This window comes from Vipera berus (genome assembly GCF_964194415.1).
Source record: "Vipera berus genome assembly, chromosome: 2".
Lineage (NCBI taxonomy): Eukaryota > Metazoa > Chordata > Lepidosauria > Squamata > Viperidae > Vipera > Vipera berus.
Window position 1 is genome coordinate 165,939,899 of NC_138203.1, and position 26,144 is coordinate 165,966,042.

A 26,144-nucleotide genomic window follows, 5' to 3' on the forward strand; every position below is an offset into this window, starting at 1 on the left:
AGAAGAAAGGACTGCATTTGTGTGTTGGTAAACCTGCTGGCGTGGAGAAGCTAGGTCAGTCCCCAACAAAGTATTGTAAGATAGCAGCCACTTTTCAGGACTGAGAGGACACTAATGGTGTGTCCAGCTAGCGAACAAGAAGTTTGCTTGGGAGGATTGGCTGTCTGAACTCCTGTTTGCTGGAAGTTACAAACAGAATAAATGTTTAGCAAATATAGAGGAATGCAACAGGGAAGGACAGTCACACGCTATAATGTAGATTAGTTTATGTTCCCCCCCCACACACCATACATATCAAGAATACTAAAGCTATGCATTTAAATGATCGACTATAAATTGCAGTAGTTGAAAAAAGTGCCCACTTTCATCACAGTAATTCCTTCTGGATTGACTTCACCTTACACAGTGTGGTGTAAAATAGCTGTATTTCAGAGGAAATGGCAAATGAAATACAAAATCATAGCCATCTACACTAAGCTGCAATGATGAATTATATACACTTAATGCCATATTGCAAACTGCCGTTTTCTTTTTTTCATCCCAACTTTAACTGCGAGTATGTACATCACAGGGTTTATATAACAACACATGACACACATCTCTCTTTCCTCTTGATTCCATCACCCACTGGATGCCTAGGTATGAGATATTTGGATTTTTCTCATTACAAAATATTAACTTGACACCTTGGCAGAAAAATGGACAAAAGTGTGTCTGTGTGTGTAAGTTAGTATTGTTAGAAAACCTGATTAAAAGGTTACTAAAGCAATATATTGTAGTATAAATTGCATATGGATGGACAGTCTTTCTGAATACCAAAATAATTTTGCTGTCAACTACAACTTTTAGTATGGTTGCATTTGCTTTCATAGCATTCTCTAACTTTACACAAACTGGACCAAAAGTTGCAAAACAATATGAAGGAATATGAAAGCCATCAGAAGTTATGGATTGCATTCAGTTCTTAAAATAATTATGACAAAAACCTTTTCTCTCAGATAAGACCAACATATGAGAAAGTACACTGTAGTTGAAACAGCAAAAAATGGCTTTTTCCTCATGTGGCAAGGCTGAGGTCAAGTGGAAATTTAAAGAGAAATCACACTATACCTACTATACTTGCATGTGTTCCCAAGTGACATAATCTGAAGCACTTGAGAACTTAAGTTTATCCCACGAAGGATTCCAAATAGTGCCACCCAGTTTAATTTTGATTAAAATTAAAGAAGAAAATACTTAATGACTGGAGAGTAATAATATTGCATTCGTGTTTAATTTGTTTACATAGAAGTAAAATATATCTGGTTCCACCTGCTGTATTTTGCAAATTCTCCTAAATGGCCTTCAAGTCAAGGGCTGCTCTTGGCCAAGTAAACAGCATGCAACCCATGGCATATCATTGCTACTGTAAGATAATTTCTGAAGCTGTTAGAAAAAAAATCTTTTTGGATCACAATATAGTAACAGGATTTTTTATTCTGAATTATTTCTGGTTCTTCAAGTGCCCAAATACTTAAAAGTTACTACTGTAATAACATTTACTTGGACATCCATTTAAGGGTAAACAATGTAAGTTGTCCTAATGGCCTATCTGATATTGAGAGTGGAAGTGTTTGTGGGTTTTTATAACGAGAATTACTCTTTCAGCAATATTTGTTCACAAACATGTCAATATTCATGGGCTGATTTATGGGCTTTCAAAATGCTGAAAACTTTGGTAGCTCTTGAAAGCAAATAACTTTGTATTATTAGTGCAGCTATTTTAGGATGAAATCTTTTATGTCTCCTTTGAAAAAGATTAGTAAGTGGTCCTAAACTCTTCCCCAAGTAACTTTAATTAAAGAATGGGCTTCTTCTTAGCCAATGTCCTTTATGATGCATAAAACCTGCTCCAATATACCACCACAGAGGTATCCTATTAGGGCCACCTCTCTTAAGGGATAATCCACTGGAGTTATCCAAGGTAGGGCAAGTAAGCTGAGACCAAAGCTAAACTTCAGTGGAAATTCCCATTTCCTTTGGACTAACAGGTTGCAAGGCAAGAACAACTAGCTATCGTTACAGGATCTTAAAAGGGAACTTGGAAATCAAGCTAAGAGTAGTAATAGGTTAGGTCAGAAGCCACAGATTAGCCACCTCTGTGCTAGTAAGTAGAAACATTGTCTTTTCACTGTTCAAAATTAACATGAAGCATGAATGTGCTGCTTTCATTTTTGGCATCACTTGACTTGCTTATTTGCAGTTTTCCAACAAAGGCATAATTCCAGAGTCATTAAACTATAAACACAAGAATCTAAATCCAAGGGTCTAATGTCCTTTAATTATGCCTTTCCTCTTGAGTTTTATTGTCTTTTTACACCTATCCTGTCTGAGCCCAATCCCAGCTTCAAGCAAACTTTATTTTTTTTATTTAGAGTTCGCACATACTGTGCCTTGTGTTTTAGTTATCATATTCCAGAAAACTACTTTTATAAAAGGTTTATTTGCCAATTTTAAAACCATACATAAAGTTTAAAACAGGCAGGTTGTATCTTTAGAGATGTCTCCAATGCAGCATTGTAAGGCCAGTACATCTGGCTCAGTCTTTGAAGTCTTTTCAACACAGCGTGAGAACTTTAATTGCATCCTTTTATTTCCATTACAGGACATTTCCCTGAGAAAGTAACTTTTTCCTAAGTAAAATTTGTCATTAATTTTAAAACAGGCCTTGTGGTGTCAACAGCTGTGTTCTGGAAGCAGAGGTTTCTTTGGCGGGGGGGGGGGGGGCAGTTCGAAGATCCAGGAGGGCTTTCCAAGGTCTCACACCACACCGTTGATGGCCTCTTTAAGCAACATTGCTTCCTCCACCTCACCTTGCTGTGTTGTCCGCTTAATATTTTCCACATGGGATTGGCCACTTTTCCACAAAATAGACCTTTCGTGTTTGGTTTTAAAAAGCAGACCATGACCTGAAAAAGAAAAGAAAAAAAACCCCACACATCCTGAATGGCTAGCATTTGAAGAATAAGAAATGGAAAACATTACAAAAATCAATTGCTTTGTGGTTTTATTTTCCTCTGATGTGTGTGATTTAGGAGCAAAACTGATTATTATTGTTGTTATTATTATTATTCCATTCAGAAGCTTGCTGTATTGAGCAGCAAACTGAAATGATCCCAAATGGCTCACTGTGATCAAATGGTTAAAATGGGATAGGCATGAATTTTAAAAAGCCACTATGCAGGTGATTATTTAAAGGGAAAATTAGAAACCCAGTAATTTTATATCGTTATGATAAACAGGATTCTCTATAAAAGTTACCGAAACGTTTATTCATGACCACTTGCTGATCTGATTCTGCGAGTTATTTTTGTGTGACTTAAAGAAAGTGGCTTTTGTATTAAAAGTACTGTGGCTTTCAAAATTCACACAATTAACAATTCTTTAAAAAAATCCTTACAATTTAGCTCCTAAATCACATACATCAGATGAAAATAAAACCACAAAGCAGTTGATTTTTGTGAAAGGTTGTAATTAGTATTTCAAAAGAGAGAATTATTTTGAAACTAAATTTTACGTATAGGGTCAAAGCTTAACCAACTTTGGTTAATATATTCTAGGGCTATTTGGGGAATAAAGGCTATCACTGTCATGCTATAATTTGAATGCGGTCTTTTTTTTGGTAAAGAAAATCTGCTTTGATTTTATTATATCAAGCATGTTATTTCCAGGAAATATTTCTGATTTGGCTTTGGGGTAAACAGTACTTGAAGTGTAAACTATATGTTTATAAGCATAAAATCATGCGACAGACTTTAAAATTCTTTCCTGTAGAAGCACTTTGTTATTTTAAAAAACAGTTTTGGTTACATGGGCACTCACCAGGACAATCTGCTGTCTCTCGGAAAGCTCTTTTCTTACAGCAGCCTCGGCACAGATTAAATACACACTTGTTACCCTAGGAATAGATAGATGCAAATTAGTTCAATTTTCATATGATAATATCACATTGCCAGTATGTGGGGGTAGTTAAAAGTTCTATGTAGTCCCAACTAAAGTATGAAACAAATCTAAAAACTAAGATTTTTTTTTCTTAATAGACTGCCAATTCACAAGAAAAAGATAATTCACCCTCCCTTTAATAGGATTTACTGCTAATCCAGGAAAAAAGGGCAAGACTTAAAAGAGGGATATCCGTTTTAAGCCACCCAAGCTTTGTGAAACCTTTTAAAATATGTCTGTGTCACGTAGATTTATTTGAAGAATTAGAACAGTGCCAAAGTGGACACATCAATTTTAAAAGAATCTAAGTGAGCCTTATGCATCATGGCAAATCACATCACATCACTATCATTAAAAAATACCAACACTTGCCAACACTTCCCACCCATCTAGGTATTTGGACAAAATAGCCTTCTACTCCCAAGCTGTACAGGTGTGGATTAAAGATTATAATATTAACTTTATGGTGCAGACAGATTACCACACCTACATTGGGAGAAACACCCTACTGAAAAATAACTTTAATATATGAACCCTGCTTCCCTCCCCTTCCCCCTCCCCAACAATATCAAGAAATGCTACAGGGTATTGGATTATCAGGATGATCTCAAGTTTCCCCAAGATGAAAGTCAAACTCTCTGACCAATAAAATATACACACACAAGCCAAAAGTACAACAAACTCAACATTTAGTCCATTATGATCCCACCACAGGCAGTAATAAATACCATCTTTTTTCCTGAACAGATGTTGATGTCACTATTATTTATCTATAACTGTCTTTGGGAAAAGAGCAAGACCCACAATCACAGCAGATGGTTAAATGAGTCAACCACCTTATGGATATAAATCTATTCCTTCTATACATAAATTTTTAAAGAATCCATCATAGGTTTGGATAGCATTATACTTCTGTTTACAAGTAGTCCTTGCTTAGCAACCATAACTGGGACCAGCAACTCCATCACTCAGTGCCACAGTTGCTAAGCAAAAATCATGTGACCATGACAGGCTTATGACCTTACTATCCCTTTGGTTGTTAAGCAAACCACCACAGCTGTTAAGTGAAACATCACGCAACTGACCTATTTTATTTCTGCCTTCTGTATTAACTCTGCTTGTTGAAAGCAAGTTGTGAAGCATAGAGATGATGATCGTATGATTGTAGGACACTGCAGCAGTTGTAAATGCGAAGACTGGTTGCAAAAGCAATTTTTTTACACTGTTGTAACTTCAAAGATTATTAAATGAGGCAATTCATAAGTGAGGACTGGTTGTACTGTTCTTTGATAGTGAAGATATTTAAAACTAAGAGTAGTGGTATAAAGTGCTGCCTGTAGACCAGGGGTGTCAAACTCAATTTCATTGAGGGCCGCATCAGCATTGCAGTTGCCCTCAGGGGGACGGGTGGGTGTGGCCAGGGTGGGCGTGGCCTACTGGGTGGGCGTGGCTAGAGTGCGTATGGCCTACTGGGTGGGCGTGGCCAGCTCTACATCGTTCGCATCAAGGGTGCCTATGGGGGCCTGGGCAGGAGTGGGACAGATCTGAGGGTCTCTGGCAGGAGGAGGGTCTCTGGGCCAGGGCCAAGGCAGTGGGGGCCGTTCCCTCACTGTTTCCAGGATGGCTTTGCGGGCCACATGAAACCACTTCGCGGGCCGGATCTGGCCCCTGGGCCTTGTGTTTGACATGTCTGCTGTAGACGGCAGTAGGTTTCCAGATAACTTAGTAAAATCTGCTTGTTCAAATTTCATTGACCTAAACTGATTTTGCCAAGGAGGGTCAGACTCAGTTCATACTTGCATGGGAATCTTCTAGAGAATAACTGTAGGTTAGATTGGGATATGCTATATGGCTTCTGTATGGCTGTGTTCATGAAACCAGCAGGAGTCAAATCTGACTTGGAGACAGTGCCTTTTTGGCCTACCTTTCTAAGCAAGCATCTTAAAAGCCTATAATAAAGACATATGATAATTAATTTATTGTTAACATAGTGGTTATGACTTTATTTTACGGACTAGAGCACAGGTGTCAAATTCGCCACATCATGTGACGTATCGTGACTTTTTTTGCACTGCTGGAGCTGGGGTGGGCGCAGCCTCCATTTGATACAACCGGCCCACGGGCTGGCAGTTTGGACTGGAGGATAAAACAGGTTTTTTTTATTTATTTATTTTTTTTATTTAAAAAGTTTTACAATACATTTTGACTTTAATCCCCCCCTCCCCCTCCCCCCCCAACCCTCCCTATCCCTCTCCCCCATTCCCTCCTCCCCCCCCCCCCCGACTTCCCAGAGCTAAATACAGGGTATAAAATCAAAAAACAAACATAAGCACCCCTATGTTATCAGCAATAAACTATAGTTTAAAAGCCTATAATAAAGACATATGATACTTAATTTATTGTTAACATAGTGGTTATGACTTTATTTTACGGACTAGAGCACAGGTGTCAAATTCGCCACATCATGTGACGTATCGTGACTTTTTTTGCACTGCTGGAGCTGGGGTGGGCGCAGCCTCCATTTGATACAACCGGCCCACGGGCTGGCAGTTTGGACTGGAGGATAAAACAGTTTAAATCATTTAGTTTTTTAGGATTTGCTCTGAATTGCAATTTTACTGGGAGGAATATTATTGAAACTGTGTTGCAGCAGATCCCTTGGCTCAATGCAGATTTTTAAGCATTTATCATTTCACTCAAGGTTTTAACGATTAGCGCATTAATGAATTCTTTAAAGATTCACCTTTGGATTTCCACACTGATCACACTTTGCATATTTAGCTGAAACAAGAAAAAATGAATTAGTTTTCAGGTTATTTCAAACGTTTCCCCTAGAAAGTGACATACAATTTCTATCTCTTGAATTTAAAAATAGTTCTGAAAAAAATAGTTCAAAAGAGATTTTTGAAGGACCCTAATTTAAATAAAAAGCTAGGAAGAGATGCTGGCCATGAAAAAAAAATGCAATATCTTTTGAAGGCAACACCTTTATAAGGCTAACAGGGTTACAAAAGAGTGGGATAGTATTTCTGCTTGCAACTCTTTTGCAACATTCAGTTGGCCTAATTAAGTTGTTGCCTCAACTAGCTTTTGAAATTAAATGTTCCACTCTTAGCTAAAAGACCTAACAGATTTATTGTAGAGAAAAAAAATAGAGAACAAGACAACTAGGGATTGCATTTGTCAGCTAAAGCTGTTGTTATAAAGAAATGAAAAGGTTATATCATGGCAACTGGACCAAAGTTTATTAAAACATAGATGTTTCGTTGCTCATCCAACTAACTTCTTCTTCAGTCAAACTAAAAAATTGGGTAGGAGAGTCAGAGTGTCGTTGGAAAAAATCAACTTTTGCCCTACCACACTGCAAGGGGTTTCTCCCCAAAATGAAAAGCAACTTGTAAATGAAGATTCAAGGTTTTGGCCAGGATGATTGAACCTTCATTTACATGTTATAAAGAGACTTTGAACAACAATTAAAAACATTCCACAGTCAACAGAGGCTCCACTCCTGGAAAATGCTCAGTGCTTTTGTTCCGTCCCAAAACTTGAAGAATCTCAAAATTTGTGATGCAATTACTCCCCTAACATGATAGTATGTATTTTTATTTAACTATTAAAAAACAGATAAGCATAAAAAAAAGAAAAAAATATCAGTAAGTGGACAGAGAAATTGTAAAAGTTGTATAATTTATTTATTTATTTATTTAATTAATTAAATTTTTATACCGCCCTTCTCCCGAAGGACTCAGGGCGGTGAACAGGGCATATCTTAAAACTACAAAAGTACAAAAGTTAAAAAAGAATTAAATTATTGCCCACAATAAAAACAATAATATATATATATATAAATATTAAAACCCTAAGTAATTCCCCATCAGGCCAGGCCAGCTTGTTCAAATAAATGGGTCTTTAACCCGCGCCGGAAGGAGCGGAGATCCGGTGCCATCCGGAGCTCAACCGGCAGCTGATTCCACAAAGCCGGAGCGCCCACAGAGAAGGCCCTCCCCCTGGGGGCCACCAGCCGACATTCTCTGACTGGAGGCACCCTGGAGGCGATAATTGGTGATCAGTATATCATTGATAAAGGGTTAACATAAAAAGCAGAATGCACTGAATTATTTTAAATAAAAAGCAACATCATTTAAAGATCTTTTTATATCTCTGAGTTAAAAGTGATACTGCAGCTATTTTATTACTTAAAGATAAATCATCCAATAAAAAAGAGGGGAAAAAATTATTGATAGATTAACCTATTGATATCCATTGTTAAAGTTTCCAACTTCCCTTTTGTTACTCTGATATGTAATATTTATAAAGATTTAAATTGTTTACATATTACTAACTTCAGATCTTTTAATTCTTTTTCCTCTTAAAACCATATTCTAAATGTTTAAATTTGCCATGCTGTATAATTATATATTGAAGTTGTTCTTGCTTGAATTTAGTCGAACTTGCATTGTGAATATATGCTATTAATCCTCCCATTGTTGCATATTCTCCAGATTTAAATTCCCAATCTGATATCATTGGAAATATCTCTTTTCCAGAGTTGCACTAAAATTATCCCTGGGACGATCAACATAGGATCTTAGTAAATTGTGGTATTTTTGTTGTTAGATCCTGGAATTATGCTTAATTAAAAAAAATGGTCTCAATTCAAAATTTGGTTTCCAAAATTTTCTAAGTACTGGTAGTATTGTCTACTGGTAGTCTTCTTTGTCCATCTATTCAAAGGAATTGAATATTATTGAAAAAATGGATTTATGACCCATTCCTGCAGTTGTTACAGTATTCCTTGCAGTCACATGATCAAAATTTGGATGCTTGGCAGCATGCCCACACTTATGACCACAGGGACATTGCAACTGCAACTCCTCCTCATCTCTCTCTCCTTTTTGCTACCTTGCTTCCCAGGTGTTGTGAGAAAGGGTGCGCTATTTAAAGAATGGCAGATTAACCCATTCCCATGAGACCAGGGTAAGATGAGAAGGTTTCTGAAGCATCATAAGAATGAGATGTGCAGCTTGGAGAAGGAATGGCACACTCAGTGTGAAGAATATTATCTCTGAAGTACTGTGAGAACTGGGCTCCTACCATTCTCCAAATAGGAGGGTATTCTCTTACTTTAAAACAGTGTTTTAATTGCTCTTAAAATGCAGCAAATACAAAAGTCCAGCTTTTTGCCCTCTCTCCCAGCACAGCGATAGCATCCTACTCCTTTATCTTCCCACCTGGTGCTAAGAAATTCCTGTCCCTCCATCTACTCTTGCCATTCACTTAAATACAAAGGGACTATTTGTTTAATTGCAGCCCCCACGTTTTCCAAATGTTTTATTTAGTGACCCATACTGTAGTTGCAGAAATTTTGAGAGAGGCTGTTCCCCATGCTTGAAAAGAGATATTTTAAAAACATAAGTGTCTGATCCTCCTATTTTTAGTACAATTATACCCACTGACTATATTATATACAGCTTTATAACTTACGTTTTAATGATGGATCAAAGCTTTTGTTGGGATTCCTTAACTTCTTCTTTTGTTTGTTTTTTGAGAGAGAATCAGAGTTCCCGTCTTCTTCATCCTCCAGAGCTCGTTTCCCCCGAGTACTTCCTTCTATGCCAGATGGGACATTTTTGTTGCACGTTTCCTTAGGCCTGTAAAGATTGAATATGAAAACATCTAAAATGCAAGGCAACAATTACTTTCTTTGCTAGTACCACCATTTTAGGAACCTACAGAAGTCCCTAAAAATAACAAAGCTGAGACACCCCATGTTCTCCTGCCACCTTTGTTCCATATCAGAGGTCATGTGAGAGACTGGGTGAACACTGAGGAATATCAGTTGTAAATGCTTATATAAACAGAGCTTAAAGAGGAAAAAATAGTCTCCAACCCCACTTTTTCCTTTGAGGAAGGGTATATCAAATATCTTTTTTAAAAAAAATCTTCTTCAACATCAGCTCCTTCAAAAGACCTTGTTGCTATATGCAAGGGTGTAGGTTTATACATATGTTGCATATAGCATGTTTAAATGCATGTTATGTATGTGTACAATTTGAGAGCAAGCAACAAAATTTCATTTTTAATGTGTGCCAGTTGCCCACAGCAAAAAATGACATTATCTATCTATCTATCTATCTATCTATCTATCTATCTATCTATCTATCTATCTATCTATCTATCTATCTATCTATCCCCTTCATGGATTACTGCCTTGTCGTGGCGAAGGGGCTTGCGTAATTCAATGAAGCTATGAGCTAAGCCATGCAGAGCCACCCAAGACGGACAGGTCATAGCTGAGAGTTCTGACAAAACGTGATCCACTGGAGAAGGAAATGGCAACCCACTCCAGTATCTTTGCCATGAAAACCCTATGGACAGTACCAAAAGGCAAAATGATATAACGCTGGAAGATGAGCCCCTCAGGTCGGAAGGCGTCCAATACAGTATGCTACTGGGGAAGAGCAGAGGGCTAGTACTAGTAGCGCCAGAAAGAATGAAGCGACTGGGCCAAAGCCGAAAGGACGCTCAGCTGTGGATGTGTCTGGTGGTGAAAGGAAAGTCCGATGCTGTAAAGATTTTTTCTCCATAGGAACCTGGAATGTAAGATCCATGAATCAAGGAAAGCTGGACGTGGTCAAACAAGAGATGTCAAGACTGAACATCGACATCTTAGGTATCAGCGAACTAAAATGGACAGGAATGGGTGAATTTAATTCAGATGACCATCAGGTATACTACTGCGGGCAAGAATCCCTCAGAAGAAATGGAGTAGCCTTCATAGTCAATAAAAGAGTAGGAAAATCAATACTGGGATACAATCCTCAAAATGACAGAATGATCTCAGTTCGAATCCAAGGGAAACCATTCAATATCACAGTAGTCCAAGTCTATGCCCCAACCACCAGTGCTGAAGAGGATGAATTTGACCGGTTCTATGAAGCCCTACAGCACCTTATAGAAGTAACACCAAAAAATGATGTCCTTATCATCATGGGGGATTGGAATGCTAAAGTAGGAAGCCAAAAGATAACTGGAATAACAGGCAAGTTTGGCCTTGGAGTACAAAATGAAGCAGGGCACAGGCTGATAGAATTTTGTCAAGAGAATACGATGGTCATAGCAAACACTCTTTTCCAACAACCCAAGAGACGGCTCTACACATGGACATCACCAGACGGTCAACACAGAAATCAGATTGACTATATGCTCTGCAGCCAAAGATGGAGAAGCTCTATACAGTCGGTAAAAACAAGACCAGGAGCTGACTGTGGCTCAGACCATGAGCTTCTCCTTGCAAAGTTTAGGCTTAAACTGAAGAAAGTAGGGAAAAGCACTAGGCCACTCAGGTATGAATTAAATCATATCCCTGTTGAATATTCAGTACAGGTGACAAATAGATTTAAGGAATTAGATCTGATAGACAGAGTGCCTGAAGAACTATGGACAGAGGTTCGCGACATTGTACAACAGGTAGCAACCAAAACCATCCCAAAGAAAAAGAAATGCAAGAAAGCAAAATGGCTGTCTGAGGAAGCTTTGCAAATAGCTGAGGAAAGGAGGAAAGCGAAAGGCAAGGGAGAAAAACATAGATATGCCCAATTGAATGCAGAATTCCAGAGAATAGCTAGAAGAGATAAGAATGCCTTCTTAAATGAACAGTGCAAAGAAATAGAAGAAAACAATAGAATAGGGAGGACCAGAGATCTTTTCAAGAAAATTGGAGAGATGAAGGGAACATTCCATGTAAAAATGGGCATGATAAAGGACCAAAATGGCAGGGACCTAACAGAGGCAGAAGAGATTAAGAAGAGGTGGCAAAATTACACAGAAGAACTATACAAGAATGAGCTTAACGTCCCAGATAATCACAATGAGGTGGTCACTGACCTCGAGCCAGACATCCTAGAATGTGAAGTGAAGTGGGCCTTAGAAAAGCTGAGCAACAACAAAGCTAGTGGAGGTGACAGTATTCCAGCTGAGCTATTCAAAATCTTAAAAGACAGTGCAGTAAAAGTGCTACACTCAATTTGCCAGCAAATTTGGAAAACTCAACAGTGGCCACAGGATTGGAAAAGATCAGTTTACATTCCAATTCCAAAGAAAGGCAGTGCCAAAGAATGTTCAAACTATCGCACCATTGCACTCATTTCTCATGCTAGTAAAGTCATGCTTAAAATCCTACAAGCCAGACTTCAGCAGTATGTGGACCGAGAACTACCAGAAGTACAGGCAGGATTTCGAAGAGGCAGAGGAACTAGAGATCAAATTGCCAACATACGCTGGATCATGGAGAAAGCTAGGGAGTTCCAGAAAAACATCTACTTCTGCTTCATTGACTATGCTAAAGCCTTTGATTGTGTGGATCATAACAAACTGTGGCAAGTTCTTAAAGAGATGGGAGTACCAGACCATCTTATTTGTCTCTTGATAAACCTATATGTGGGTCAAGAAGCAACAGTGAGAACTGGACACAGAACCACTGATTGGTTCAAAATTGGGAAAGGAGTCCGGCAAGGCTGTATACTGTCACCCTGCCTATTTAACTTATATGCAGAGCACATCATGAGAAAGGCAGGGCTAGATGAATCAAAAGTTGGAATTAAGATTGCTGGAAGAAATATTAACAACCTAAGATACGCAGATGATACCACTCTAATGGCAGAAAGTGAAGAAGAACTAAAGAGCCTCTTGTTGCGGGTGAAGAAGGAGAGTGCAAAACTTGGGTTGAAACTTAACATTAAGAAAACCAAGATCATGGCATCTGGCCCTCTCAATTCCTGGCAAATAGATGGGGAAGAAATGGAGGTAGTGACAGATTTTGTTTTCCTGGGTTCCAAGATCACTGCAGATGGGGACTGTAGCCAAGAAATTAAAAGACGCTTGCTCCTGGGAAGGAAAGCCATGGCAAATCTAGACAGCACACTAAAAAGCAGAGACATCACCCTGTCAACAAAAGTGCGTATAGTCAAGGCTATGGTCTTCCCAGTTGCAATGTATGGCAGTGAAAGTTGGACCATAAGAAAGGCTGAGCGCCAAAGAATTGAGGCCTTCGAACTATGGTGCTGGAGAAGACTCCTGCGAGTCCCTTGGACTGCAAGGCGATCAAACCGGTCAGTCCTAGAGGAGATCAATCCTGACTGCTCTTTAGAAGGCCAGATCCTGAAGCTAAAACTCAAATACTTTGGCCACCTAATGAGAAGGAAGGACTCACTGGAGAAGAGCCTAATGCTGGGAAAGATCGAGGGCAATAGAAGAAGGGGACGACAGAGAATGAGGTGGCTGGATGGAGTCACTGAAGCAGTAGGCGTGAGCTTAAATGGACTCCAGAAGATGGTGGAAGACAGGAAGGCCTGGAGGAATGTTGTCCATAGGGTCGCGATGAGTCGGACACGACTTCGCAGCTAACAACAACAATCTATCTATCTATCTATCTATCTATCTATCTATCTATCTATCTATCTATCTATCTATCTATCTATCTATCTCATGATGCTCCTCTTTACTGGTCCAATTAACAAAGTAAGTTGAGGACATTCATTTATGTTATTTCCAAGTAGCTAGGTCCCATAAAGCAATTCCACTAAGTGTGAGTAGAAATATCCTTCTCTTTTGCATTAGAGTGGGACAAGCCTAGAAGAAAATGCTCAAACCTGAAGGACTAACATGCATACATACCTTAATAACACAAGGATGGATATTCAGAGGAAAAAAATATCACCCATTGCAACTATCATTACAGCTCTCATTCCAGTACTATATTCCTTCACCTTCCTTGAGGATTACTTCAATTATATATTGCACAAATTTAATCTGTCAAATTAACAATGCAATATAAGCACTCACCCTGGTCTTAGGTATGGCTGACAAATCCAGTGGAAGAAAGGTAATCCTCCCTTTGGCTTCTCTTCTTCCTTCAAATGTGCTATTTCTTTCTGCACATAGAGCAGAACCAATGACAAATTCAATTTTTATAAGGAAGAACCACCTTAGCCTGATAGAGCAGAAATTAAAATAAAAACAAAAACAATGCATAAAACCCATACATAAGAATGTATTAAGCCATTCTGTGAAACTAGAAAATGGAGTCTGAAAATAGCATGGCTGTGCATTGCTTTGGATTTGATTCCAATAACGTGAGTTTGTGTGCAACTCTTTGAAGTAATATCTGTTCCCAGGATTGTGTTTCCTTTGGAGGATGAAGAAATTTCAAATGCCTTAAAGAAAAGTTAACACCAAGTGGGCATAGTAATTTAGATCAAGCATTTTTCATCTTCTTGGATCCAGGGCCAATAGGAAATTTTGAGAAATAGCAGCATGCTGGAATAGCAGCCCTCATCACAGAAGACAAGCCAGCCATTTAGCAGTTGTCCCCATCACTCAAGCTCTCCCTGCCTTTTTCCTACTCATCATTAACTCTACTCACAAGTCCCATTACTCTAAGAATCAACTCTCAGCTCTTATTCTTTCTTACACACCTTTACCCCTATTCACACAATCACACCAAAACAAATCTATTCCAACTCCCCACTGCTATTCCCCTACCTTCCCCCTACTTCCTGCATGCTCCTCAGCCCAATCAACAACAGCAGTGGCAAAGCCCTTCCCTTTTTTGCCTCCCTTTTATGTTTTTAGTAAGTCTCCAAGCAGACAACCTGTATAACTCACCTACTTGCCACCTCTATTTTTTTTTAAGAAAGCCAACGGGCCCAGCTGGAGCCCAGGAGAAGTAGGATGAAGTAAAGAAAGTAACTGGTTAAAATCTGCTGCAATTAATAACACTTTCATTAATAAGAATTTGTTAAAGAGACATCAAGTTGTCTTGTTTGACAAATGAGAGGTCCTACAGTACCAAACTTTTCCCTGTGAAAGTTCAGGGCTACTGCAATACAGAGAGCGTCAGCTGATACCTGGCAATGCAACTTCAGCTCCCTGTTGACAGCCACTAATCCTTCCAGTGTCTTCACTTTTGCTAATTCATCACGTAGCTGCTGGTGAACCTGCAGCCTGAGGGAAACCAACACAAATGATGGAGAAGAGATTTCAGTCCAATCTTAGCAAATGAGATGTAGAGCTTCAGCTCTTCATTGCCACGAGATCCCCCTCCTTACACCAACAGTGGTGGAAATCCACTGTGAGATATCGCATAAAAGACTACGAACGGCAGAGTCACTCACGTGTGATGCCAAAGCTTGAAGAGATGAGCTCTGACATAGGACAATGGGCAAGGATACTGCTGTACTATTTCTAGGTATTCCTCAGCCATCTCCCAGACGTCAGGATTTCTTCCTTCAAATAAAGCGGGATTATGAAGATTGCCCTCTAAAAGAAGAAAATAATAAAAAAGTAAGTAAGGAGTTTGGCTTTAACTCATAGGGCATGAAGGATGCCCAGTGGGAATTAGCTGGTGCTGCTGGGCGTTAAAGCAAAAACTTCCTTCTCCTGCTTCCAAACTTCTCCATTCCATATTCTCTGCAGTCGCACTTTGGAAACCTGAGTTTCTGAATAAATACAGGTAGTCCTCACTTACTGTTCATTCAGCTACTGCTCACGACAGGACTGAAAAAGGAAAATTACAGCTGGTCCTTGAATCTGTAGCTGTTGTAGTATCCTCATGGTCATGTGATCCTGATTAGGGAACTTGACAACTAGCAAGCAGTTATGATGAAGCATCCCACAATCATGCGATTGCCAATTATGAACTCCACAACTAGCTTCACACTAGCAAAATCAATGGGAAAGCCAGCAGGAAGTATTTGAGTTGCAACATTGTCATGTCACATTTAATAACCATTAATGATTCACTTTGCAACTGCAGCTGATGTGGTAAGTTGGGCATCGTCATGTAATGTTTCACTTTAAAACTGTGTTGCTTAGTGATGAATTGCCAGTTCCAATTGTGATTGGAGAATACTACCTGTACATCACTCAGTTATTCATATTTCTCAGCATTAAATTAAAATCTATTTCTTGCTACTTCAGAATAGGAATTACTTTATTATTTTACCTCCTCTGTGAAATTAGTGAAACCTTATCTATCTTATGTTCCCATGCAACTTCGTTGTTAACATAGTTAGCTAACTAGCCTCAATTTCTAAACCACCCTGATTTTTCGAAATTAAGATTTCAACTGCTTTCATTATTATTACAGGTAGTCCTCAACTTACCACCACAATTGAGTCTAAAATTTCTGTTGCTAAGCGAAATATTTGTTAAGTGAATTGGCCCCATTTTACAACTTTTCTTGCCACAGTTGTGAATCACTGCAGTTCTTAAGTTATAATATTATAGTTATATTATAGTTAAGTTATAATATACATACAATATTCTGACTTCCCCAAAGGCTTTGCTTGTCAGAAGGGTGCAAAAAGTGATCATGTGACCTTGGGATACTGCAACTATCACAAATATGAACCAGTTGCCAAGGGTCTGAATTTTGATCACATGGCTGTGGGGATGCTGCAATGGTTGTGAGTGTGAAAAATGGTCATAAGTCACTTTTTTCAGCGCTGTTTAACTTCGAAACAGCCACTAAACAAACTGCTATAAGTCAAGGATTATCTGTAAAAGAGAGGGGTGTACAAAATGTTTTATATTAAAATGCTTTCAAGCACGAGGTTTTGCAAAACGGGCTGTTTCACACATTGTGGAAGCTTTCGAAATTCAAAATACTTATTAGCCACCCAGATTCTCAAGATGGCATATAAATTTCATAAATAAATTAAATACATAAATTTTAATACCTCTTGACTGCTTGAAAGCAGGATGGTTTGCAAAATTTTGTGATCAAACTATTTTGAGATGAACCATTTTCACACTCCTGGATAATCACCAATGTTTCAGGAAAAGCAGTTTTCTTCCAGAATCCAGATGCAAGCTAAGAGATGTTAATATGTACATACAACTATATTTTATATCTTTTGTTTCTCTATCTAAAACAATAGATTTTATATGCAAACTCAAATTTTTATTTAAATAAACCATTCAGTAAGCATTTATAACAGTCAGATATTCCAATCCTGTATGGCAAATGTCTCTAAACTATGTTGCCTGAAACCCAGGGCTTCCCAAGAACTTGATACGGTCCCTTGAAAGACTAAAGGGTTGAGGGAGAGAAAAAGGACCACTTGAACCCAGGCAATTTTCTATCATCAGCGCTTTATCTCCAGATCATGGGATCCAGAAGCTTTCTTTTAAACTAACAGGTTCCTTGGCCTGCAAACCTCTAACCCCCCCCCCCCCCCGTTATACAGCACTAATGGCCTCCTCTGCTTTTTAAACTAAAGCACTATGCATTCCAAAGGATGTATCTGTAAAGCCTTCACACCCATGTATCCCTGAGTCATCTTATCAGTAGAAAAGCAATTTTTTTTCCTATTGGGGTCCTCTATTAACATGCATTCATTGATCAAGATTCCGTGTAACACCTATGCCCCCTTGGAGCTTTTGTTCCCGGCTCATATGGATGCAGGGGACCAATGTCTCTATATAACCTGCTAGCTTTGGAAATTAATCATTTTGAATCTACTTCAGTTGTTGGTGTCTGTTGTGTGAGGTATCCACTACAGTAACTGTCCTATCTTTTTAAATGGTCAGTCTTAATGTTTGGATGTGTCACCAGGTCTGTAGGGTAGATTGGAAGTAAACAGAAACAACTACAAATAGCAATGATAAGCCCACTTTAATATTATTGCAAGAATATTGCATCACTGTGTCCCCAAAGTCACCGGGAGTCTGGGCAGAGGATTATATTTATCATATTCAGCACCGCTGATCTCTGCTCATAAAATTTAAATCAGCGCTCTAAAGGATAATGAAAGCAACAGAAACAGCAATGACCACAGTAGGAACAAGAGTACTTGGTAGCATTTAACTTCAATGGAGACATCGAAGGGTTTCTTTCTTTCCTACCTGCACTCATAACACCCTGAACGCCTGTCTTCTGAATACACCGTTCCACATCTTTGAGGTATTGAATGTTTCCATTTGCAAAAACAGGGATGTTTACAGCCTTTCTATGACAGCAAATGGAAAAGGAAAGATAATGCATAAATAATAGAAATTAAAAACTTCTTAAGAGCAGCAAACTCTTAAGACTCACCAGACAATATTTTCTCTAAATTGATGGCGTTCAGTGCCCAGAAAAAAACCTCCTGACTAACACTGAACTGGGGACCAAAAGCAGGGACCTTGTCTCTCCCTTCCAAGGTAAAATATTCCTTCCAAGATACAATACTCCAATCCTACTGATAATTCCGTGTGCTCGGAGAACTAAAGGGCAGAACCCTCTGGCCTTTCCCACTGGTCAAGATGTCATTGTTCAGGAACAGTCAAAACAGAGTAACAGGAAAGGAAAATCGACCCAGCACGAATGGCTTACATGCCAGTATGTAGCTCACAATTTCATGTCATTCTGGCTGTGAGAAACTAACCTCCTGCCTTTCTTAGCCCCTCTATTCCTCTTCTCTAATGAGTCTTGCCTGCTGCAGAAAGTAAACTTAAAGGCAGAGTCCATTTCTTTGCTTTAATTCATGTGGGCCCATTTGGGAGGCATTAATTATCTAAAAGATGAGATACAAATACAATACAGTCAGTGAATCAATCTACCTGCGTTTCCCCCAAAACAAGACCCCGTCTTATTATTATTATTATTTTTTGCATTCAAAAGAGGCACCAGGTCTTATTTTTCAGGGGAGGTCTTGCCTGCTTACCTTAGGACCGCCACAGCCAGGCCTCCCACGCCCCGACACCTGCCGCGCTGCTGCCTGAGTTCTTCTGCATCCATTTGCGGCCGCATGCCAGATGGAGCATCATGCCGGTGCCACTGCTCATGTTGCACTATGGCGTGTTGTGCCGGAGTGGCAGCACCAGTGCAATGTACCACGTGGCTTCCTGCTGCGCTCGGCGCAATGAGGCATGCAATCTTCTGCTGTAATCGGCGTGATCAGCCAGGTGGCCTCCTGCCATGAGCAGCAGCACTGGCACAATGCGCCACACGGCATGCGGCCGCCAGCAGCCGCAAAACAAACCAAGCTCCACTCCCCCCTCCTAGCTTGATTTTTACACATGCGCCTCGCCCCCCAAACTAGGGCTTATTTTGGGGTAGGGCTTATGTTAGGCGCACATGTAAAAATCAAGCTAGGGCTTATTTTCAGGACAGGGCTTATTTTCGGGGAAACAGGTATATGCATTCAATAGTACAGAGTCCCTTCCCCAGGTTAGCTATGGGTATTTACCTCACAGCCTGTATGTGCTCCCAGGAAGCCACACCAACAAGAGGTCCCTTCTGTTCTTTAGTGCGGCCATGGACAGTTAGAAGCTGCAACAAATTGTATGTGACTGAGACAATCTTAGAAAATATTTCATCTGTCTCTAATGCTAGCTGGGTTGTTTTTTTCCCCCAAATAGGAATTCTAAATTCCATATCTTTTTTTTTCTGATAACATTACAGGTGCTCTCAATCTACGACCATAATTGTCCCTGAAATTTCTGTTGCTAAACAAGGCAGTTGTTCAGTGACTTTTGCCCCATTTTATGACCTTTTTGCACAGTGAAGCGAATCACTGCAGTTGTTAAGTGAATCTGGCAAAAAAAAAAAGACTTTGCTTGTTGGAAGCCAGCTGGGAAGGCCACAAATGGTGATCACATGACCCTGGGACACTGCGACTGCCATAAAAATGACTCAGTTGTCAAGCATCTGAATTTTGATCACATGACCACGGGGATGCTACAGCAGCCATTAGTGTGAAAAAGAGTCACATCACTTTTTTCAGTGCTACTGTAACTTCGAACGGTTGCTAAGCAAATGGTTGTATACTGTATGTACAGGTAGTCCTTGCTTTAACGATCGCAAATGGGACTGATTAATTCCATCATTAAGCAACGTGATAGTTAAGTAACGCATCATGTGATCATAATGGACTTATGACCTCACTTCCACTGTGGTCATTAAACAGATCACTACGGTCATCAAACAAGATGTCACGTGACTGCAAACTGCAATTTCACTGCCAGCTTCTCCAATGACTGAAGTGCGCAAATGGCAATCATGTGAGCATGGGGTGCTGTAATAGTTGTAAAATACCAGTCGCAAAGTGCTTGAAACTCTATCATCCCCTGTAATGGTCAGAAGTATAAGGAACGGTCATGAAGCTACTTTTTCAGTTCCATCATAACTTTGAATGGTGGCTAAACAAGACAGCTGTTAAGCAAGGACTATCTGCTTTTCCTCAAATACTAAATAAGCTTCTTGGAACATACATGTCTATTTTATCTAAGAAGGTTAATAGTTTGATACTGACATCAAATCATATTAAACATCTTGACTTGTGTGTTATTATATTGCAAATACCTTCTAGTTAGTGGGATGAGAGCAACAGTATGTTGACTGTATTAGAGATCATGAGCTAAAAGTGAGCTTTAATTGCATTTGTCATATATGCCAAAACTGACCAGTATTAATCTTACTATTAACTATGCAGAATGCTGCATATGGCATGAGTATGACTAAGGCCTGTAACATCCCACCTAAATGACTGTGGGCAGTTTACAAGCCCAGAGCCTATACAATGCCATGTCTAGCATTACAATTTAATTCTACATTGTTGGCTGTGAACCCAAATAATTGTCATGTTAGCAGTAAATATTAACTAATTTTATAAAGAATAACAACAGACCAAGATAGTTGCATTTAACCAACAGACTGAACAACTGCAAGTAATTTCTAAACAACAAAAAACAAGAACAATTAACACCGTAGAATTTACATACCTTGGTAGAATGTTTACTAAGGTTTGGAATATGGAGAGGAAATGCTAAAAGGTATAAATGCTGACAGAAAGACCACGGAACTTAATGTTTCTGGTGTAGGAATGAATGTTTGTTGGAACAAGCAAACTTCGCTACGGGCAATAGCATACATTTGCCCACTTCACTGCGCAGAAGTGAGAGTGGGCTATCTCAAGAAAAGCATAGAAACAAAGTTTAATGCAGGGAAAAAAGGATTACTTTAAAAAGTGATAAAGTAAGAAAAGATGCGGTCAAGAATTAATGGCTGATTAATAAATGTAGGCTGAACACTAAAGTGAGTAACTAGTATGCAAAACTATGCTGATGTGGTTTGATCATATATGTAGAGAATGAATATTAAACCGCAAAGCCAATACATATAAGTGAAGAAACTGAGAGGAAAACTAAAAATAATTGAATAAATTTTATGTCATTCTCAAAAAGAGAGAAGTTGAATAAATAAAGGCAATATATGAAACTAAGCACAGATGTGCTGAAAGCAGGGGGTTTTCAAGGATAAAATGTGGAGAAGTAGAGTGAACAGCATCAGTGTAAGTTAATGTTCTCTCATGTTTGACCTATGTGTCTGTCTTGTGTTTGCATAGCATCACTTAAGATGAAAGACAATAGCATGATAGATACGTACATATACATATAATTAATACTTCAAAACAGACAATAATGGATTCCTTACTTGACAACCAGCTTTCTCCAGCAATTGAGCATATTTCACAGTTTTACTAATTTCTTGGAAAACACGGATTTTGCATGTAATAGGTACAGAGAGCTTTTCATTAGCCAATGCAACTGGAAAAGCAAGAGAAAGAAACTGGCTGAATCTGGAAGTTACATTAGGAGAAGAACTGCAATCCCCTGTTCTGATAAACTGCATACATTTACCACACAGCATACACTGCTGCACGTATACACTATTACAGGAATAAATAACTATTAGGCCCTACTGTCTCTTGTATGTGTCAATTTTACATTTGCAAAAAGATTTTGTGGATGGAAGAACTGCCTATAGTGGATGGATAATCCTGTGTCAGTGACCCAAAACAATGAGGGTGCTTCAAAAATATGAGCCACAAGTCTACCATATAGGCTACTGCACCATTTCCATTCAGTGGCCCCTCTGTCCTGTGCTGGGCAATCAGGAATCAGCTGCCAGTTCTGTTTTATTTTATCATACTAGCTGTAGGTTTCTACTAGCCATAATGAGCAAGATAGCACATCCACAACTTTGTATGCAGCAGAGATATGGGGATACAGTCCAGTTAACTGTTGCTGGAATTACTTTGCATCCAGCAAACCCTACAGAACTATTTTTGGTTATATTGTCAAGACAGAGGGACCAGTTACCGAAATCTATGTTCATAGCTTGCTGTGTCATTCAAACAGGATGCCCCAAGGACAAATATAACATATTTTGGTTCTACTCTTCCCCCATCCCATCCTATAATCAAGAACTTTCAGGTCTTACTCATTTTTTGGAGAAGGTCCCACTCCTCTTGCAGGAATGCTCCATAGTGACCTAAAAGAAAATCCAAAAAATTATGGCCGAACAGGGACTGGCCTGTTAGCTACACAAAATAGCCACAGCAGTAGAAGTCCCCCCCACCCCTCTCTTTAGGCTCAAGAATAAATAAAGATGGAAAATATATTAGAGAAATAAAGAGATTAATTCTAGGGAGCAATGACAAATTAGACTAGAAAAAATGACTGCACATGGCAAGCATAGAGGAAGTAGAAGATAATCTACAAGATGTTTTTTTCTAGAGAATTCACAATGACAAACATTTGTTGTGTAGTCGAAGGGAGTCAGGCGGGACTTGATGGCACTTTACTAACATTCCTTTCAAGAGAGGCTGGTTCTGTGTCAATGTATGCAGTTTTGTGGCCTAAATTATTTTAGATTCCAAATTATGCATACCTCTTTTTGCAATCATCTGAGGACACCCCAGATTCAGATCAACTGCATCACAATAGTCTTGAGCTAACAAGGCAGCCTCGACAAACACTGCTGGATCATTGGCACAGAACTGTGAAAGAGATATATAAGCCAAACAGTAAGTTAGCATTTATTTTAACATCAAAATAGCAGAAGCATTTAACACATTTATAAAACAATAGGTCACTATGCTATTAAACGCCTTCTAAATTGTGTTATTAAGTATGACAAAATATTTTATATACTTGTCCTCACCAATCCAAGTAATATTATTGTTGTTGTGACTACCTGACAAGTTCTGATTATAACTTTCCAGGTAAACTCTTTGATTCATCATGACAGCATTACCTTTCCCCCCCAACTACCACCATGTGGGATAAATTGACTGGGAGAGAGTGATTGGTCAAAAGTCATCTAATGAGCATGAGTGACCATGGATAGGCTTGAACCTGTTTCCTTTGTCTTTATAAAACATCTTAATACTTATATCACACATGTTGAGCTTACAATTCTTACCACTATAGCAAATGTCTGTGGATTATGGGAATTAGTCCTCGAGTGGGTGCATTATTTATTTTAAAATTACTTTTTCTGAAAGATTTGTCACACAATGCAGAAAAATGTATTCCGCAACAAAGTTATGAAAGGCCACTGAAATCATTTGGTCAGTATTACCTGTACAATCAAAGGTCTGTCTTCAGGGCACACTTCACAATACAAGTTTTCCTTACGATAATTGGCATCTCTGACAAAGACCTGAGCATGCAGCATAGGAGTATAACATAGGTGGGCCCCATGACGGCGGCTTAACAGTCTCCAAGCCAGTTCGCTTTGATCCACCATAGGAGCAACCACAAAACGGGCCCCTCTCAGTGTGTTTTTCCAAAATTCAAAGCCTTTGGGTTTGGGCATCATCCTTTCACTGGAAAGAAATACAAATAGCAAATGTTAATATCCTTTTATTCATCTTAGAAAGTAATTATAATATGCATTAACTGTATTCAACAACTGATATTAGTTTTTTCACATGGTTCCCATTTACTATTGCAATCTATCATTTGTGTTGTTCTCAACACCTACATACAGTAGTCAAATGATCAAAACTGAGCAAGATCCAGACGTCTGTTGTGCACTTAAAAGTATATTATATTTGTTGTTGTTTAGTCACTAGGTCGTGTCTGACTCTTTGCAACCTCATGGACCATAACAGGCCAGACACCCCCACACTGTCCTCCACTGTCTCCCTAAGTCTGCCCAAACTCACATCCGCTGCCTTGATAACACTGTCTCATCCTCTGCTGTCCCCTTCTCCTTTTGCCTTCGATCTTTCCCAACATCAGGGTCTTTTCCAGTGAGTCCTCTCTTCTCATCTGGTGGCCAAAGTATTTGAGCTTTAGCTTCAGTATCTGTCCTTCCAAAGGACAGCCAGGGTTGATGTTCTTAATATATATTTAAGATAATATAAAACTACACAGTAACTGTTATTATTTAAATTATATACTTACCATGTTAACAAATTGCTGAACAGCAAGAATGTTCTAGCTTAGAATACATTTCCTACAATTTTTATATTCTATGATTCTTTAACTCCTGCTTTATAACGCTCCAACATACCACATTTTATTTTCCTTACTTGGTAATCTAACTTGCCCTACCAGAGCTGATTAGTTTTATCTTGAGAATTAAGATCAAATTAAAACAATGCTAACTAGAAAAACAGCACTATGAAACATTTCTATCTTCTTGTCTGCAAGAAACCAGATCTGCCAGATCGAAGCTTAAATATAAGTGACAAGTGAGTTATTTCCTCCTCTATGAAACATTGTCCTGGTGTTTCATATGGGTGTTTCTTGTGTGTGAAATTCACACATTTTACAATTTCTTCCCCCCCCCCGCCACTCCCCTCAGCTCTATTTTAAGGAAATAGAGAAATCCCTGTTATCCCTGGCATATCATTTTTATAAGGCTAGGGAACTAATCCAAGACGACCGGATTACCTTTTGATGATGGCCGAGCATTATTAGTCTATAGATCTAATGGGGAAAGCCAGCTAGCTAGCTTACAGAGGGAGACTTCCTAAAATTATCTAAGAGAGGAAAAAGCGAAGGCTCGACGTAGATGCCTTGTTGTCTCCATACGGCAAGGGGAGCCCGCGCCGGCTTCCATCTAGAATTCACCTTTTCAAAAAGCGGCGGCTGCGGCGGCAAAAAGACGCTACGTTGCACAGCGGCACCTCGGTCACGGTCCCGCCACTTGGCCAAACCAGCCCAAGCCCCGAGCTCATCTCCCAGCCCTGTTCTTCAAGGAGGGCAACCCTATAAAAACCAGGCCAGGAGCCCGGCCGGCCTCCCTTTTCCGGAGCTCTAGCGCCCCCCACCCCCACCGGCCCAAATCCTTCTTCCGCCGGAGCCCCGGTAGCACCCGAGGCTGACGCCGAGGCTGAGGCCAGGCGGGACGATTAAGCCCCCCCCCCCAGGACACGCACCAGTCATTTCAGTCCGGCCCGCGTGGGAGGGCGTAACCTCGAACGCGGCCCCCTCGGAAACGACGGCGCGGAAGAAAAAGGCCGGACGTCTTCTTCCCGGCCGCCCAGCAAAGCCTCCTCTGCCGGAAGGAGAAAAAAAAGGAGAGTGGGACTTCCTGCATTTACCGCGTGGCGCTGTTTCTTACTTAGCTTTCGATGCAGGTGGTCGGGTACCCCGGTACCGACTAAAATTTATGCTTAAGCGCGTATGGACAATGTGAAATTTGAGCGGGCCCCAAACAAGGAGTATATATCGGAGGTGGTGACCCTTTGAGAGCTGTATGCAACGAAATTTCATTTTGATGTGTGCCGATTGGTGTACATTCAAAGTGACAATAAAGTTATCATCAAAATCAGCTAAGGTCAAGTAAGCGTTGCCATTTAGCATATGCTTGGCCGATGAGTATATATTGTTTAAATAAAAACCAGTATGTGATTTCAGGCGATTGGATCAGTTAAGGAAATAAAAGGTTAAATGAAAGGAGCCATAACTCCCCCGTTCCTTCCCGGCTCCCTGAAAGTTGAAGAGTCGCTCTTGACTGAAGTGAGGAAAGTCGGGTTCCGGAAGAGAGAATTGGAAGAGAAAAGAAATGTAGGGCAGGCGGGTTTCTGCTTAGGGGAAAAGACCTCTTGACCCATTTAGCGGTCTGCCGAAACGCCAGCCAGCGGGTCTCTCCTGGCTCCGTTTCAAGTCACTGCAGTCCCGTCACTTAATGGGGGCAAAGCCCGGCAGCTTTTACCCTCTTTGAGGTCGCCTTTCAACATACAGCACGGAGACAAGGAGGAAACGCTCCTCTATCCTGGTACAGCTGACAAGAGTCTCAGGCTGCGGTGGAGATGAAGGCATCGTCCTAGGGCCAGAGCAGAAAAATAATCTTCCCAGAACATTTTGTAGCATGGCCA

The 26,144-nt window shown here is 39.7% G+C and overlaps 1 protein-coding gene across 6 annotated transcripts; it reads right to left on the reverse strand.

Moving 5' to 3' along the window:
• Positions 1 to 1,282: 1,282 nt before the first annotated feature.
• DUS1L (dihydrouridine synthase 1 like) lies at positions 1,283 to 25,327 on the reverse strand. 6 transcript variants are annotated; one of them, XM_081320941.1, is made up of 15 exons: positions 24,895 to 24,964; positions 23,982 to 24,087; positions 23,393 to 23,639; positions 22,700 to 22,808; positions 22,250 to 22,300; positions 21,461 to 21,573; positions 19,215 to 19,297; positions 17,890 to 17,993; positions 15,156 to 15,300; positions 14,889 to 14,985; positions 13,825 to 13,913; positions 9,466 to 9,632; positions 6,725 to 6,762; positions 3,862 to 3,937; positions 1,283 to 2,948 (listed from the first exon to the last, which is right to left on the reverse strand). In XM_081320941.1, exons 3-15 carry the CDS (start codon positions 23,630 to 23,632, stop codon positions 2,800 to 2,802), a joined length of 1,461 nt encoding a protein of 486 aa, XP_081177067.1. In that variant the 5' UTR covers positions 23,633 to 23,639; positions 23,982 to 24,087; positions 24,895 to 24,964; the 3' UTR covers positions 1,283 to 2,799. The 6 variants fall into 6 exon arrangements, 5 of the variants coding, with proteins under 5 accessions (XP_081177067.1, XP_081177069.1, XP_081177066.1 ...); XR_014025577.1 differs by lacking the exon at positions 23,982 to 24,087 and adding an exon at positions 5,067 to 5,177 and having other exon boundaries at positions 2,889 to 2,948; positions 24,895 to 25,117; XM_081320943.1 differs by lacking the exons at positions 23,982 to 24,087; positions 24,895 to 24,964 and adding an exon at positions 25,203 to 25,327.
• Positions 25,328 to 26,144: the final 817 nt, after the last annotated feature.